The sequence below is a fragment of the Rhododendron vialii genome, chromosome 13a (assembly GCF_030253575.1).
Source record: "Rhododendron vialii isolate Sample 1 chromosome 13a, ASM3025357v1".
Classification (NCBI taxonomy): Eukaryota; Viridiplantae; Streptophyta; class Magnoliopsida; order Ericales; family Ericaceae; genus Rhododendron; species Rhododendron vialii.
The window spans coordinates 30,142,946-30,161,084 of NC_080569.1; the positions used below are offsets into that span (position 1 = coordinate 30,142,946).

Below are 18,139 nucleotides of genomic sequence, written 5' to 3' on the forward strand. Positions count from 1 at the left end.
TTCGTGCTTTCTCTTTGAATGGTATTTTGATTGTACAAGGTGCATTTTTTACAGTCATATTCATGCTACAGGAGAAAGCTATGGTGCTCGTAGTCTATAGCAGCTAAGATAGTTGGTCATCAATCGAGCTTAAGATTCATATGTTATGTATTTTTATGGTTTGACTTTTGCATATGTTTGTTTTATTTGTTACTACGGCTTTTATGGTGGTGGTTACGCATTACTCTAGTTAGTTATAATGTACGTGTATGCATGCGTAATTTTGAGTTACTGTATAAGCCATTTTGCTTAGTTGTGGTATTGCGTTTTTCTGGACGGCCTGATGTTAAAGCTTTGTAGCCATGTGCCATGAGGGGTGTTCGCTCTAGTGATGCTAGGGACCAAGAGCATGGTTCAAATGTAGAGATGTCAATTATTCCCCAAGGTTTATGCAGCGATTTGGAATTTCTACCTTACCTTGTCTAAAAGAGTTTAAATAAATCCGAAAAATTGGATGCTTTTTTTATTCCTCTAATCGGTGAGTTTTTTGGGCCAAGTTGGATTTGATCCATACTACATTTTTTAATTTTGATGCTTGCGCCCTCCTTTGTGATGTAAGTGGTAGAGTTTTTACCAAATTCAACTTTGACAACCATAAAAATTCAACTTCGACAACCATAAAAATTCAACTTCGACAACCATGTGCACATGACAGAAACGCTACTGGTACAGTAGCTGGGGCACAGACAGCGCGTGTTTGGGCCCATCTTGGATCCAACAAAAATAATCGGGGCCATTCATATTGTTCAATATATTTTGCTTAAGGTTTCCGTAAAAAATCAGTTCCATCCGACATCGATGAGTTAGTTTACGAAGTGTCCAAAATTGCTTAAGAAAACTTGTATAGCAATTTTGGACGCTTCGTAAACGCCCTTATCGATGTCGGATGGAGCTAATTTTTTTACGGGAACCTTACGAAAAATATATTGAACAAAATGAGCAGTTCCGATTATCTTTGTTGGATCTGAGACAAGCCCAAACGCGTGCTGTCTGTGCCCCAGCTGCTGTACCAGTAGTAGCACTCTGCATATTATGCGTGCCTCTATTATATGTTGAAGCGTTTGTTGATCTCAGAAGACGAGTAACTAGAAGAAAGTTTTTATCTTTTTTTGCCCTTTTTCTCCTGCACATTTTCTTGAGTTTTCACCTCCTTTGGTTGGTAGGGCAACAATAACCAAGCGTGAAGCTTGATTATAATTGGGGCACTTAAATATTAGTACTTCTAGGGGAGATGTAAGTTTTTCATCCCAGTCTTTTTGAACAGTTATGTTTTTATCCCGACATTCAAATAAACCTCAGATTGCCATTTTTTTTTTTGGTACTATATAAGGCAAAGAATTTCGAGTCGTTGACAAAAAAAGGCTTACTTTTAGTCTCAAACGGTTTTTTTTTTTTTTTGCAATTTGGCATGCAATGAAGGGCCTACCAATTTTGACTGCTTCTTGTTGCTATCAATGGCTACGTAAGGTATGAAGGTGGGTTCGGCACGAGGGTTAAACCTGGATTGGCTGTGAAAAGTGACCGTTTGAATTCACATTCCGACTGTAATTAGACTACGCTATTAGACGGTGAAATTGATCTTTCGGAGTTCAGTTAAGATACACGTAAGTTAATTTGGACCAAAAAACAGGCGGCCAGGTTAAGGTGCCACTAGTGGTTGGACTTCCCCGTTGGAGTTGCTCTAATCAATATTAATATCAAACCAGTGCAACAAAAAAATTATGTGAGGTTGACACTTCAACGGCGGCCGCACTTCGGAAAATCGTTAGGGTCTTTCTTAGGCGTGATGCCGTGATCATATGAGTTCTTAACCACTCTTGAATATTCGGATGAGAAGTGTTCTTGTAAGGTATAATACTAATATGAAAAATATTGATAACGGTCACCTTCATTTGAGATCAGTTGAGCGTGTGTAAATTGACTTGAACAAAAACAAGTAACGACCGAGGGACGACTCAACATTGTGACGTTCATTAGACATGGTCATATGAGTTCTTAACCACAGTAGAATATTCGGATGGAAGGTATTCCTACAAGGTACACTAATTTCAAAAATTATAATAATACACGCTTTCCTCAAAAATTAGTCAAGTGCGCGTACGTTGACTTTAAACATGAAAACAAGTGAATGATTATAGCTGCCACAAGAGGTTTGACTTTGAGCAATTCTCTGCTTGGTATAATACCATCTAGTGCAACATAAAAATTGTGGGATGTTGACACTTCAACCTCGGAACGCACTCATTCATTCACTCTATCATCCGAAGGATTCTCTTTTGGAAATTGATTTTGGTGCTTCACTTTTGTAATCAGGCACTCCACTTTGTACGTGAAAATAATGTACAAAATGGAGCGCTTGCGCACAAAAGTGGAGCGCCAGAATCACCATCCTTCTCTTTTTTCTCACTATTTGTGGAGGGATTATTAGGTGCTCATGTACCAATGCTCCCGAGCCTAGTGTGACACCCCATGTTGGAAACAAAAGGAAATTGAAAATGGTACGTATATAAGTGATTCCGACCAGCTATTGTGTACATAGAACTTGAGGTTAACTTTTTGAACTACGTAATTATGCTAAGGTTAGATGAGGCGAGTCGTTATATCATGTGTAGCGAGGGAGGTTCATGGAACATTGCTCCAGAAGTAGCGAAACATTTTTTCCTATTTATGTTGGGTTTTTTTCCCCCTTGATATAACACGGCGATGAGCACAGTGAACTTCTTGCAAAGTAGTTATTGTCTTGGAAGGGAGAACTCATCACTAAAGCTCCGCTAAGGCGCGAGTTGCACAAGGGTATCCTCATATGGCATCGGTTTACGACGACTATAAACTACCATAGCGATCGTATAGAGAGGAAGGAAGTTTCACCATAATCGACTTTTGGGTTATGGGCCGGGCCAAAACACCTGATAAGAACAAAATATGATCAATAACGTATGAGAAAGAACAAAGATGTGCAAACTGAAGTCATTTACTTTACTGTATGAGCGAGAGATAACAAAGATGTGCAAACTGAAGTCGAGATAACAAAGATGTGCAAACTGAAGTCTTTTACGCCACTAAATTAAAGAAGGTTAATCATATAATTGAAAAACAATTCTTCTACAACTACGTACACAATTACGCAAACATTTTTTACACACGCAATGATCACATTCACAGAGAGACTCGCACCCACTACAAACTAATGTGTCTGGGATCACACGTTACGCAATTTTGTGTGGTTCTAGTAATTTTTCTTTTTTACTTTCAAAAACGTCTAATTAAGTCATGTATAGTTGTATACCAATCCAATGAATGCTTATCTGGTGATACTTTAGTATAAATATTCCAGTGACGAATCTATACTGGGGTCTAGGTTTTGCTAAAGTAATTTCTCACTGACATATATAGTGCAGGTTTTGTGCTAATATATACGTACATTGCATATTAAACTTACTTTAAAGTTGTAAGTTCTTTCTAGTAAGTTCTGTATGTAATGTACATATATATAGCAACACAAAACCTACTTATGTAGTCAACGTACTTTTATAGGTGAAAATATGCTCTATTTGCTCTGGTCTTAAGTGGGGCATCCGCTAGATGACGGTGGGTTTTATGGTTCCCCAAGATTAGTCGAGACATGCGTACGTAAGCTGTCCCGGACACCTGATTTTAACAAAAAATATCCATGCCAGGGAGTGTAGTTTTTTTTTTTTTTTTTCCTTCTCTCTCTTGAACAGTTGAACTGGCCCGGGCGTGTAGTTGGTTTTGATTTTTCAAATCCCACCACTTTTGTTTGACGGTTTCAGGAGTAGTAGTGTATATAATATATATTTCATTTCAAAACAACGTGTTACGTTTCTTTCTTGACAATAAAAGATGAGCTGGATTCTTACCATTTCCAGCCCAACTACTCTCCATAATCTTCTATATTATTGGAAGATTCTCCGATCAGTGACAATTAGCGTGACTAATATCGTGGTCATGCTGCCAAATTTTCAAAATAATTTTGCACATAGAAAGATGTTAAATATACTACTATCTTGCCAAAGAATGCCTTAACCGGATGACAATTTTACCCTCGGTTGGGACCTTGTTGGTCACATATTCTTCAAAATGGCATTCGCTAGCTCCCGCTCTCAATTCTCGTTTTACGCTAGCACTCTCAATCCTCGTACTCACAAATTGTAGTTGTTCAGGAGGTTTTTAAAAGACGCTTTCACGCTCGTACGTGATCGCGCTCTCCCACGCGCACGCATATTATGTGACATCACCGTCGTTTGCGACAACTTTCCTACCTATATCACTTTTCTCATTGTCACTGATTCCGTTACCACAAAAGATATGCTGATTAAACTCATCCCTTCTATCTCTCTTCCTCTCTATCTTTGTCTCTCTAGTCATATATAGCTATGTAATTTCAGTATACATTCCCTCCGGTTATTTAAGGTTAAGGGGTGCTAGATCTCCCATCTTGATTAGTCAACATAAAAAAAAAATACTCCACATAATTGTCTTCATTTTTCAATAATTTACTATTACTATCAAACATATAATAGAATCAAGTGCCAATTCAAAGAAGCATATTCCAACCGTAAAATACTCTCTCAGGTGCTATCCGATCATATCAATTAAGGAAAAGCACATATCCAAACAAATAAAAGCAAAAGGGCAAAAGAGATGAATGCTAACCTAACTTATTTTTATATGTCAATTTTTAAAACTTTTGGTCAAAACATTTAAATTTTTTCTTCATCTTGATGAAAGATTTCTAAACACCTAGATGGATAAGAATTAAATATTATAGATATCAGACAAGTAAAAACAATAGAGAGAATTTATAATAAAAAAATTAATTTTTAAAAAAAAAACTACTTTTTGCATTATGGTTTATATTTTGTAGTGAATTTTGTTATTTTCTAATCCTAATTAATTTTATTATTTCTCAGTATTGCTCGTCAAGATAGATTCAAAAAGTATAAAAGTTAAACTAAAAAATAAGCGTCTTAGTTTTTCTTCCCATAATACCTAAGTGTTTAAATTAGAAACGGAGAGAGTATTAGTCACAATAACAATCAGCTTTGTTTTTATATGCTTAATACTAGCAATGATTTTGGTGATTTAAACCCTTTTTTCTTTTTTGAAATTTTGCGAGATTTTAAAATTCGGCGATTTTGCAAAGAAGATAAGATATTTATCGTCGTTAGCTTGTTAATTAGCATTGCTAGCCTCGACATGTATTAAAACAGCCAAACGCGAGTTGTTAACAATGTGGGACCTAATTAAGATGGTTCTGATTCGACCTTAGTCGACGAAGGAAAGATCTAATTGGTTGGTTCAACCATGTTCTGATTCGACCATGTCACTGTCACGACGAAATATCACCGACGCAACCAATATTTTCTGTTGGAAAAATAGCATGTCACTAGATGGAGTTGAGCATGTCAAAAGTGTACTTCAGTCCGGAGGACATACTTGTCCCTGTCTCATTTTCTCAAATAATATAAGAATTCCAAGTCAGTGGCATTAGAATGCACGCTTCCATGATATTGATATTCTGAAACATTTAAACCCACTGTGTGAAATTTATTCTGTTTCTTGCATGTGAAATCTTCCCTTTAATTTAATCACACCCACCGTGTGCGCTCTCTCTCTCTCTCTCTCTCCGTGTGCTTACTCTTTCTCACCGTGTGCCTCTCTCTCTCTCTCTCTCTCTCTCTCTCTCGTGTGTATATATATAGACGATATCATTCAGAAGCCATAAGAGATTTTGTGAGACTTTTGTGTATTGCTTTCCCATTCATCTGATTTCAGGTACGTGGGTATTTTCGTAACTTTCTATCTCTATCTGCCTGCCTAGCTTTTCTTCTTCTTGCTCTGTTTTTCTCTTCTCCCTATTGCTACATTTCTTTGCTCTTCGATTGCTACTTGGATATGCAGTCAAATCAATCATGAACATTCAACAAAAATTACCTATGGCCGATTAAATACGCGGTGGATTCTTTATATACGAGCTTACTAGATGTCGGTGCTGTCTCAAATGATCATAATATATTTTCGACGACGAAAAAAAGCAATTTTTACTGAAGTCTGATTCTATTGGATAATGTATCCGAGAGGTGCGTTTGAATAAATCGGTATACACATGAAGGAAATCTTTTTCGAAATTCAAAACCCGTTTCATCATGAGAATTGTAATTAATGAGGATGAACATAATCTTTTTCTTTTTCTTTTTTGAAATTTTAAAAGTTGAGAGTATTTATGAGGAAAACTGTTCTATTTCATGATATGCTAATAAAATAAGTATTAAAGCGCGTAAATTATGCACGTAACTTACATTCCCCCTGATACGTATAAATGCCCCTCCATCCATTCAAAAATGACTCTTTAGATACACCCACCTAACGTTTTCTCGTATTCCGCAGATAAGAGGGACATCTGCAGACACTCGAAAATATGACGGAGCGAATTCACCCCACCAACTCCCCACCATCCTCCGGTGAAGCTCCACCGACATCTTCCAGAACATCCTCCGCGGAAGCACCACAGCCGCCACTGACATCTCCCAGAACTGCAGGCTCCCCGGCGCCGGGGACTTACGTGATCCAAATCCCCAAGGACACGATATACCGCTACCCGCGGCCGGAGAACGCCCGCCGCTACGAGAAAAAAATTGCCCGGCAAAAGCCGCGGCGCAGCTGCTGCCGTTGCTTCTGCTGCTGGACGCTCGGAGTCCTTGCACTCGTCGTTTTCCTCCTCGCCGCCGCGGCCGGCATCCTCTACCTCGTCTTCCGCCCCGAGGCCCCTAAGTACTCCATCGAAGAGATCGCGATCAGCGGCTTCAACCTGACGTCGCCTTCCGCGATCTCGCCGGAATTTGACGTCACCGTCAGAGCCGAAAACCCCAACGACAAGATCGGGATCTACTACGGGAAGGGAAGCTCCGTCAGTGTCTACTACTCCGACGTGAATCTCTGTAACGGAAACTTACCGGCGTTTTACCAGCCGTCGAACAATGTAACGGTTTTCCAGACGGCGTTAAAGGGCTCGAAGATTTTGTTAACGAGCGCCGTGAACGCGGCATTAGCGAGCGAGCAGAAGCAAGGGGAGGTGCCGTTCTCGATACGCATGAAGGTCCCCGTTAAGATCAAGTTCGGCGCCGTTAAGACGTGGACGATCACCGTTAAGGTCACGTGCGAGGTGGCGGTGGATGGCTTGACGACGTCGTCGAAGATCGTTTCTAGCGATTGCAAAAAGAGTTTGAAAATATGGTAGTAGTAGTTGGGACTTGGGGGGTGGGTTGATCCTTTCTTGGTTGTAGAGAATTTTGCACAGAGAAAAATAAGACTCACGGACAGTTCGATCTCCTCTGTCCCGAAAATTTTCGTGCCTCTAATGTCGAGAGATTTTTCGATTGTTGGATTATGTGATTTTTATCCAATAGCCGGAAAACTCCTCTGTATAGAGATACAGAAATTTTCGGCAAAAATATCCTACGACGGTGTCGATTAGAATAGTTATTGTTTATTTTTTCCTCAGTAAATCCTCCGTCTTTTTAGTTTGGATTGGTTGCTGTTGGTCGCGGGCCAGCATCCTGCCCACGCGGGTCGAACCGTGGCGCTTGGGGCCTGCTACGCTATGGTATAAGGAGATAGAGTTGCGCCTTTACCACTACCTGCGGGTTTTGATAAGATGGTAAGCGCTTGATCCTACAAGTGGTATCAGAGCCAAGGTTGCGGGTTCGACTCCCCTGGATGGCATGCTGCTTGCGGGCAGGTGCTGGGGGGGGGGGGATTGTTGGTCGCGGGCCAGCATCCTGCCCACGCGGGTCGAACCGTGGCGCTTGGGGCCTGCTACGCTATGGTATAAAGAGATAGAGTTGCGCCTTTACCACTACCTGCGGGTTTTGGTAAGATGGTAAGCGCTTGATCCTACAAAGCTTGCAGATGCAACGTTCTTTGTACAAGTTTTCATGCAATATTAAATATATTCTTTTGGAGTGAAGTCCATGTTCATGTTGTTATTCTAATATTCTTTTGCTTTTTTTTTATGAGATGGGATATATATATATGCCACTATATTATATTGGCATCGTAGAGTCAAATATTTTTTTAATCATGGTTCTCATGTGTAACGTAAAACGAGACTCAACATGATTTCAATCGTTTTGCAGACCTCGGCGGACGACGCGTTCATCTATTTTGTAAAAAATCAAGATGATTAGAGACATTGGGAATTGCTTGTTCCAATAGAATTGATCATGAAGAAAATGAAATTTCTCTCATACGATTCTCGTGTGATGCAAAATATGACCCATCATAGTTTGACTTAATGATTTAAACTGTTCATTTTGTAGGCCCCAGCGCATTCATGAGCCGTACAAAAAACCAATTTGGTCAGATATCAACATATTCACTTGAATGAAACATAATTGTCATCGTGTAATTTTCTATTAAGCCTTTCATTCTTGTTGAAAAATATGCCATTTTATACTCTGTGAAGTCTTAACCACAGGAAAAATGTTAGTATCAAATGTGTACAGATTAAATTCATCAAGCTTAACAAAGTTACAAGGAGGGAGAGAGAGAGAGAGAGAGAGAGAGAGAGAGAGAGAGGACAGAGATGTTAATGGGGGACAGGTAAAATGAAAATTATTTGGTGCTCTGTCTCATGCTTGGGGTCAAAGATTTGACTTTATTAGCGGTGTCAATTAGGAGTAAAAAACTAGGCCTTAGAGCATCTCCATCTGGGGAAGGGTCCTGTCCAGTCTCTTATTGTCCCGTCTCGTCCCACCCATTTTCAATTTTTTGGGGCCTCATCCAGGGCTCGAAATAATGATTCGATCCGTTTATTTTGTAGAGCTCTTCGAGACCTTTTACCATGCAAAAAATCATGTTCATCGGTTACCAATCAGCCGTCGATTGTTAACCGACGAACATAATTCTTTTCCATGGAGGAAGGTCTCAACGAGCTTTACAAAATAAACAGATCCGATCAATGTTGCGGGCCTAGGGCAAAGCCCACAAAAATAAAAAATGGACGGGACTGGACAAGTCCCTCTCCCTCCATCCGGCTATGGATAGCCCAGTTCGAATGGTGATGGGCAGGTGTATTGGGTTAAAGTCCAACCCATCCACTAGCTCGTTCCATAAACCTGCCCGTTTACCTAGGCCGGTTTTTTGAGGACAACCAATTCCAATTCCAAATGCAAATATATTGATGAAAACACCGATACAAGTTGCACGGTCCATAGGCCTAATAAAGAGAGAAGACAAAAAAACTAAAACAAGCCAACAAAAACGGAAACAAGACTCGCTCGAGCATCGCTGGAATTTCGGTCTTCAAAGCTGTCTATTTTGTTCTCTCTGAAAAACATCGGGTTGGAGTTATTATTTAGTGGCTCTTGGACACCACCATGTGATGCCCCAACACCCCTTAACACCACACAATATCTGTGGGCAAGACGACCAAATAATTTTTCATTTACCAGGCCCTTGGGGTATCAAAGCTAACTATGGGTTTACCAAGCCCAATTGTGAACAATCTGTATCTGTTTTTCTATCCACTCTCTTGCTTCCGCCCAAAAAAAACATAAAAAGTTGGAAACAACTCCAAAATACCAGAATCATCATCAAACATCCAACACAAGACATTCTCATTGCTTCATTAATGGCAAAATGCCTTGAAAGTTAGTACAACCAATCTACTTCCACGATCCCGACAAACAAGCACTGTAAATAGTAACCACGCCAAATGCAAACTTTAATACATGATTCATAAGCATACCCTTCATAGAGCAATGAGTTTCCTGTGCAAATGCTCTCCGGTGGTAGAACTCTCGTGTCCGTGTCCGTGTCCTTCGTGATCATGAAAAAGAAGGGTCAAAATTCCAACCAAACACAGCACTGAGCCCACAAGAAGCTTGTCATAGCGCTCCACCCAATGAAACTTGATTTGGCTTGCGCCATAGAATGAGAGAGCCACCAGCGACGTCATTACGGTTATGGTACTGCAGATCAAAATTCAATCAACTTGTGTCAAATTTCAGTTGATGTTGAGACGTATGTCTGGAAATTGCATATGATGTGAGATTTGTCAAAGGAAGAGAGAGAGAGAGAGAGAGAGAGAGAGAGAGAGAGAGAGAGATCTTCACAAATCCCGTCTTTTCTTTTTTGTTTCTTCCATAAACTCCCCCATGAATCCAAGATCCAGACATAGTTTGAAGTACAACAAGTACAACAACATAACAACATAACATAACCCATCTAGTCCCCAATCATTGGGGGTATGGGCGGAGATGATTGGAGATAAACGTAACCTTTGGCAATATATGCACAAAGTGGCTGCTCTCAGAATACCACTAAAACAATGGCCCCCCTAAACCTCCAAGAACCGAGGAGCTACAAGGACATTTTGTTATAAAACCATGCCCCCAAATCAAAGCCAAATGGCATCAGAGAGGGCAGGCGTAGAGACCCAAATCAATTTATGTGCACATTACCATGTTTCCTTCATTGATAGTCCAGAGCATCGGTATGCACAAGAATACGATTTTCTTTTCTTGGAATACAAAAAGTACGAGTTTCACTAACACCAGTCCGGGACAAAATTTACTCTATTGGATTATCTGAACAAATCCAGATTAAGCAATTGCTAGAGAATGCTGAGAGCATAAGACGACCAAAGCTCAAATTTAAATTGGCAGTATCCACATGGTTGGGACAAAGTACACGACAAATTAGGTAGTTAAGATTTTAAATTAGTTGAGGCTCTCATAAGCTGCATGTTGCATTGCTTAGAGATGTTCAAAAGAAATTTTGAAGTTTTCAATGTTTTGCGGTGAAACTGTAGCCATAACAAGTCTACAGACCAGGCCAAACATAAACACCAGCACAAATTGCTTTAAGCGTCCCAAGAATGATCACATTGATGAACGGTTACCGAAGAAGGAAAGAGAAAATCCATTGGAATAACTAGACTTAAGTTTCTAAGTAGGAAAATATCTAAGAGCTAAATAATGATGATGGTAATATATGTTTCTTTCTCCCCCCCCCACACCACCCCCCCCCCCCCCCCCCCCCCCCCCCCCCGCCCCCTTTTTTTTTTGAGAACCGTAATATGTGTTTCCATATGCCTCTACACAAATCAACTTTGACATGGTAAGATAGTGAAAAACCCATAACCTCGACTAATTACACAAAAGATATATAGAGCTGTAAACACAAGACTATAAAGTCAACTACATTTGGTAGAAGTACCTGAATAACAGCACTATGATAGCAAGCACCATCATGGAGGATGAGTTCCCAACAGCAAGAAACACCGGAAGAGTGGTGGCACAAGGAGATAACGCAGGAACCAGAACAAGCCCAGCCACAGCCATTTTCTCCATTGGTTGGTTGTGGGAATGGCTATGGCCACCCTTTCCAGCTACGAACAGCAAAATATAACTACCACCAAGAATTACAAGCAACAATGAAGCCAGTTTATGCACAGTTTCCTCGCCAGCAATGGTATTTGATATGGTGATTGCCGTAATACCCAGAAGCGAAGTGGATAACACATGCAAAACAGCTCCAAATGCGGCTGCATGATGAACACAAAATTAATTGTAAGCATGAACAAGAATGGGAATCAGCCATCTTCTGAATCTAACTGAAACTAGTTCCAAAATTTACATTTTCCTTCCCCAACTGAAACTAACGTCTTAGTTGCCATTACATCTGACCTCCACATGCGTCTTAAGTCTTAACCAACAGGAAAGAAAGCATTCTCATTAAACAAACCCCCTTTTCAGTCTGCAAAGTTTTCCATTTCCATGTATATGGAAACACAGAAATGGTAAACACAAAAAAACAATCTTCAGTTCCTATCCTGTTCTAACCAAAAACATCACCGCCAAAGCAATTAGATCAGAAATCATACCCTCCAATGCTTCATTTGGTAATTTCCACCCAGATCATCAATCCGGTACCCAAGGAAACATTTTTTTACCCCGAAACAAAACCAGTATATACGATGCAGAAAAACGCTTAACTTGTTTTCCCATCTGCCTCCTCTCAATTCTGAGCAAACAAATGCATTTCAATACCCATGATAGACACGATCAAAGAAGCATAAAATGCACAAGCACGTCTACGCCTAATATCTATTATCCATCTATTACTATTATACAGGGAACACCCTTTATAGTGTTAAGGTCAGTTTTGAGACTGGCTCACGCATTTTTCCCCCCTCCTAAACCACCCCTTTTAAAGATTAATCACAATTCAAGATCTCCATCTTTTCATCAGTTGCATAACACGGTTTGCATTTTGCACGCGCATTGAGTGTGCCCGGCGTCTAGTATAGGCATATATACACACACACGCACACATATATATATATATATATATATATATATATATATATATATATATATATGTACAGAGAGAGAGAGAGAGAGAGAGAGAGGGCTTACTGACGAAAAGGGTTCGGGAGAGGGTCCATTTCTGGGCACGGCCGACGATAGAGAAGGGAAGCCAGTGGGTGGGAATGAAAGAATGCAGCAGCGATACGGTGGCGATTCCTCCGATTGTCGACAGATCTTCCGCACTAAACCCTTCCATTGTGGATGAATTGAATTCAATACCCAACAAAACCCAATTCCAATATCTTTCTTTATTCTATTCTCTGATAACAACTATATACATATGTATACGTATATATACAAATGGGGATTTTGGGTACTACTGAGAAAATCTAAAAGGTACATTACGATTCTGCGAGCACAATTTCAAGATTCAGCTTTTACAGTTCTCTGTAACTTCTATTCGGAGAAAAGCAGATCTATCCTTCCTGGATGAGTAATTTAGACGTGGACTTAACTTCTTAAACACCCCCAACTATCACTTTGTATCAATTTGCCCCCTGAAAAATTCCCAATCTCTTTCAATCGAGAAATATTCTAAACGTGTTTTGGGCTGTGATGATTTTGAAGTGCTGGCTATAGATGTAACGCCCCCAATTTTGGGTACGTTAATAGGACATTTTATTACAAAAACAAAGTGAGTCAGGCTCATTATTACATCGCAAAGTCTTTACAAGAGTACAATTATTCAGTAAGGGAGAGAACTAGGGTTCCTAACTACTGCTCTGCTTATTCCTCCATCCGGGCTAGTTCTTCTGCTCCAAAGGCCTCCAAGGTGTAGACCCTGTTCATTTAAGAGGTCCGACATGTTATACCGGCGTCACCACTAATATAATATGTCAGGGTCACTAAAAAGGCAACACCGTGAGCTACAACGCTTAATAGAATAATCCAAACCCTCTAACCCTTAACTTACAGACAATACATCATAAAGTCGACAATTTCCTCATAACACATGCTAATCTAGCCAAAATAATTAACAATGACATATCCGCATTCAATATTCAATCATCGTTGGTGTCCAAGAGTTATGAGTTTCTCCTACGCGACATCTCGTAAGTCGTGTCTCGTTTTCCTCATTTCATGACCCATTCATTATTTCAAAAACTCATTTTTAACACACCCAACCTTGGTTCCGCCGTTCCGAGTTCCCAAGTATCCTCACAATGGTTCCGTCGTCCCGGGTTCCCATTGGCACACATTGCATTGGCTCCTCTCCGCGGATAACCAAGCCACAATTCAAAACCCTCGGTTCCGCTGCTCCGGGTTCCCGAGTATCCCACAATGGTTCCGCCACTCCGGGTTCCCATTTGGGTTTTCGAAAATTCACCCCTCGGTTCCGCTGCTCCGGGTTCCCGAGTATCCCCACAATGATTCCGTCGCTTCGGATTCTCATTGGATTTTTTACAAATCTTTCTTTTACACACGCACACACACAACTCACATTATGCAACCAAAATCGGTCATAATGTAGTTTCAAAATATTTCCTTCTTCAGAACACATTTTCCTTCATTGACCACACCCTAGGTGCCATGTTTCTACTTTCTCGGTTCTTGTGTCTCGTTACATGCATAGACTCCGCAGTAGGACAAAAGTATGCATGAATCCAACAAGATCAACCAACTCCATATCACAACACAAGTAATACAAGCAATTCATGTATGCATGCTCATAACTTCTTTGAAATATCAAAATACAAATACTTCGTATTAAATGGTAGCGATTATTCTTTTCAACATACGGTTCTATGTTATACGTTGAGTTAGTGGACGAGGGACTCTACCTTACTTCTTGGTGGTAGTGATGACTATGAAAGGTAAGTCGGCTATCAGGCGGAGTAACCTCCTACAGAAAGCTCCCGGTAGCTTCGAAAGAGAAGGTTTCTTTTGAAACTCGATATTAACTAAACTACTTAAACTTTTTGGATCGAAGGGTGGTCGGGTGGCGGTTTAGTGGCAGCTTTGGATGAGTTTCTTGAAGAACACAAGAAGAACTCAAGAACAAGAAGAACAAAGCAAGAACAAAAGAATTCTAGAGAGAAGTTGGAGCAAGAAGTGAAGGTGTGAGTTGAAACTTGGAATGACTTGCTATTTATAGGCCAAGGCATACCCTCTCTCTCTCTCAAGGCCGCCCCCCCCCCCCCCCCCCCCCCCCCCCCCCCCAAATCTCAACTTTAAATCAACTAGATAGCTTGAAAGATAGGCTATGGATTTGCTTGTACAACTCTTTCCTAGGTTTAGGCATGCAAGGCTAGATTTTTGTACCTTGGATGGGATTATGGAAGATTTGGTGGAAAGAAAAATAGTTTGTACAAGATTTTGTGATTTAATCAAACAAAGAAAGGACAATTGGGAGGTAGATTTTGGCTAGGAAGAAAGATACACCCAATGATTTGAAATATGAAGAAGATCATGGGAGGTACAACCAAATCTCCTTCCTTTCTTCTTCCTCTCTCTCTCTCTCCTATCTCTCTCTTTCCCTTTCGGCACCTCTCTCTCTCTCTATCTCTCCTAGTACACTATATAAACAAGAAAGAATAAGTAAAAAGTACCAACGTACTAGATTTACAAAATCAAATATTCCCTTAAAATAATCTAATTAGGCACATGTTATAATAAACTAATGAATTATGTACTAAACAAATCTAGGGTTTTGATACATGTATACAAATACCCAATATTCAAATATATAAGTGGTACCAAGTACCCAATTAAATAATAGGCTAGGATTCTCCTCATGAAAATAATAATAAAGTACTTGTATTAGTTTATTCAATAAAGTACTTTAGAAATCTAGGGTTTAGATATACCCCAATATTTTAATGCATAAAATCACATGGAAAATCCATACTTGATTATTTAAACAAAACCTTGTACTTTGTTGGAAGATTAGTGCTATTACCCAATGGGTAATAGTTTCCCTAGCGGTTAATAACCAATGGACAATAAGAGGTGGGAGAATATTTAATAAACAATGCATATTTGTACTTGCACATGTGTTTATAAACCCATATAATACTATATCCATGTACTAATCAACATATTTTAATAGGAGGCCTATTGTCCAATGGACAAAGATTACCCTAACATCTATTGACCAATGGGTAAAGGCAAAAGGTTCATCTAGTAACTAGGTGAGTTTGGGTGCTTGGTTCCTCCAATGAGTCGGTTGAGAAACTAACTCTATTGGCCAAGTAGGGTTTCTAATCAAGAGTTATTACTTCTAAATGACTAGAATCTAAAGACGACAGATTACTGAAAGTAAAAATAAGTAATTCAAATAAAATTCAAATATTTAACGAAATTTTTACTGACAAAAAATCAAGGCTGTTACAATAGAATTTGGAGATTGAAAATATTCTCAATCCAGCAAGATTGAGAAAATTCTCAATTATTTAGATTACAAAATATACTAGACACTGTTGAGTGTTCGGTTTGGGTTTTGAGAGTAGTTATTTAGAGTAATGAGTGGAGAAAGAGAGATAGAGAAAATTTATAGGAACCGTGCGCAAGGATTTTAAGAACCAAAATGAATATGCGAAGTGGTGGTGGTAGAAACTCTTTTTATGTTATGGGTGGTGGTGAAACAATGGTGACAATGGTGGTGGAGCGCCAGAGAGGTGGTTGTGGTGGTGATAGTGCGTGAATGACGGTAGGGGTGGTGAAGGTGCGATTGTGAAGTGATAGTGGTAGAAGTGGAGGTGGTGGTGAAGTTAGTGAGATGACGAATGTGAAGTGATAGTGGCGAGGTGAGGTTGTACTGATAGTACTAGTGGGGGTGGAGGGCTGGTGGTAACGTGGTGGTCAAATGATGGTGGAAGCCGAGGTATGATATTCGTAGTAGTGGTGATGGTGATGGTGATGGTGATGGTGTTAGAGGGGTAGTGATGGCAGCATAATGGTTGTGAAGTGATAAGGTAAACCGTGTAGGTGGGCCAATGATGAATATTAAGTGATTGATAAAATTCTCAATTTTCTTGATTGATAATATTCCCAATGAATTTTGGGTGGCAATTGAGATGGTGATCTTGAAGTGGTGGCGGTGTTAGTGTGTTCGAGATGCAGGTGTAAAATGATGGTGGTACAGGTGGTGACGGCGGTCAACGAGTGATAGCGATGGAGCGACAATGATGGTAGAAGTTTGGTGGTGAAGTGAGAGTGATGGAATTAGTGTAGTTGTAATAACAATATTTGGCAAGATGGTTAGCAGGTGGATAAAGAATATATGGATGCGCCTAGGGCGCACTCGAATTGCGCCAAAGGCGCATTACATTTGTTGAAAGTTTGAAACACTTACATGCGCTTGGAGCTCACCAAAAATGCGCCTAAATGGTTGCGCCGGACGCACTCAAAATTGCGCTTGAGGAGCATGCGCATTACATGAAACGCTTACATGCGCCCCACAAAAAATGTGCCTAAATAGATGTGCCTGGGGCCACACTCAAATTGCGCCTTAGGAGCATTCGCATATGTCGAAATGCTGACATGCGCCCGGGGCGCACAAAAAATGCGCTTAGGGCGCACTCAAATTGCGCCTAAGGAGCATTAGATGCGCATTACATTTGTTGAAACACTTATATGCGCCCGAGGAGGTCAAAAAATACGCCTAAATGGATGCGCCTGGGGCACACTTGAATCGCGCCTAAGGAGCATTAGATGCGCATTACAATTGTGCCAGAGGCACATTACATCTGTTGGAACACTTACATACTCCCGGGGCACACCAAAAATGTGCCTAAGTAGCATTACGCCAGTAGAGAACATACACGCCCGGGGACGCAGATTGGCTCCTGAGGCGCGTTACATGAGTAAATAATTTTTGGATGTGCCCCAAGCACATTAGATCTCTTGCAATACCATCACCTACCCGCAAATCATTTCATCACCACCACCACTACCACCACCAAATCTCCACCACTACCAACATCCCAAAAACTATCATTTAACCACCACCATCACAACCGTCCCCCCTTTACCACCGCCAACAACGCCTATGCTCATTTTCTTTCTTTCTCGAACGAAAGAGAAAACGCATTTCACTTTTTGCTTGCTTTCTGTAATTTTTTTTTTAAATTGACTGTCCGTCCGTCCCTAAGGTCCAACACCACCGCCAACTCCCAATCACCATCTTTCTACCGCTACTACCACAACATCTGCCATGAATACACCTCCACTACTGCCACCACCTGCACACCATCATTTTACCACCACACATCCTCCCTAACTCCCCACCAACACCATTGCCCTCATTTCACTTTACCACCCCCACCTACACACCAACACTTCAGCGCCACACCTCCACCCTATCACTATGCCCACATTTCACCACCATCGCCACTTACTTTAAAACCATTATCTTACTACCACCATCATTTCTCTACCTCCTCGTCCCCTACACCACCATTACTACCACACTTCCACTTTACCACCATTGTTGCCACCACAACTCTACCCAATCACTATTGCCATCATCTATCCACGTCCACCACTTAAACACCATAACCTACCACATTATAATCACAATTTATATTGCTACTCAACGTATCGAGAATACTCTCTATTCATAAATCTTAGAATTTTTATTTTCTCAAGGTTAAAATTAAGTGTCACCACTTCAAAACCATCACCTACACACCACCACCATAGAAATCACGTTGAAAATATTCACCTCCACCCCACATAAAAATTTCGTTGACAATATTCTTAGT

The 18,139-nt window shown here is 40.4% G+C and overlaps 2 protein-coding genes and 1 non-coding gene across 3 annotated transcripts; 1 reads left to right on the forward strand and 2 right to left on the reverse strand.

The window, feature by feature from the left end:
* Positions 1 to 5,674: 5,674 nt before the first annotated feature.
* LOC131312489 (NDR1/HIN1-like protein 13) lies at positions 5,675 to 8,026 on the forward strand. Its single transcript, XM_058340272.1, has 3 exons — positions 5,675 to 5,835; positions 6,448 to 7,600; positions 7,969 to 8,026. The coding sequence occupies exon 2, from the start codon at positions 6,479 to 6,481 to the stop codon at positions 7,295 to 7,297; it is 819 nt and encodes a 272-aa protein (XP_058196255.1). The 5' UTR covers positions 5,675 to 5,835; positions 6,448 to 6,478; the 3' UTR covers positions 7,298 to 7,600; positions 7,969 to 8,026.
* A 1,621-nt stretch (positions 8,027 to 9,647) lies between these two features.
* Positions 9,648 to 12,871, reverse strand: LOC131312490 (uncharacterized). The gene is made up of 3 exons (XM_058340274.1): positions 12,483 to 12,871; positions 11,281 to 11,608; positions 9,648 to 10,031 (listed from the first exon to the last, which is right to left on the reverse strand). The coding sequence occupies exons 1-3, from the start codon at positions 12,628 to 12,630 to the stop codon at positions 9,812 to 9,814; spliced, it is 696 nt and encodes a 231-aa protein (XP_058196257.1). The 5' UTR covers positions 12,631 to 12,871; the 3' UTR covers positions 9,648 to 9,811.
* On the reverse strand, positions 10,432 to 10,539 carry LOC131315451 (small nucleolar RNA snoR100). Its single transcript, XR_009196779.1, has one exon. It is a non-coding gene; the product is annotated as a small nucleolar RNA snoR100 (small nucleolar RNA).
* Positions 12,872 to 18,139: the final 5,268 nt, after the last annotated feature.

Excerpts from the sequence above, each read along its gene's own strand:
- LOC131312489 (XM_058340272.1), top strand. The coding sequence starts at position 6,479 with ATGACGGAGCGAATTCACCCCACCAACTCCCCACCATCCTCCGGTGAA.
- LOC131312490 (XM_058340274.1), bottom strand. The coding sequence starts at position 12,630 with ATGGAAGGGTTTAGTGCGGAAGATCTGTCGACAATCGGAGGAATCGCC. Across the intron at positions 11,609-12,482 it reads CTCCCGAACCCTTTTCGTCA|CCGCATTTGGAGCTGTTTTG; the intron begins GTAAGCCCTCTC and ends TTCATCATGCAG. Across the intron at positions 10,032-11,280 it reads ATCATAGTGCTGTTATTCAG|TACCATAACCGTAATGACGT; the intron begins GTACTTCTACCA and ends TTTGATCTGCAG.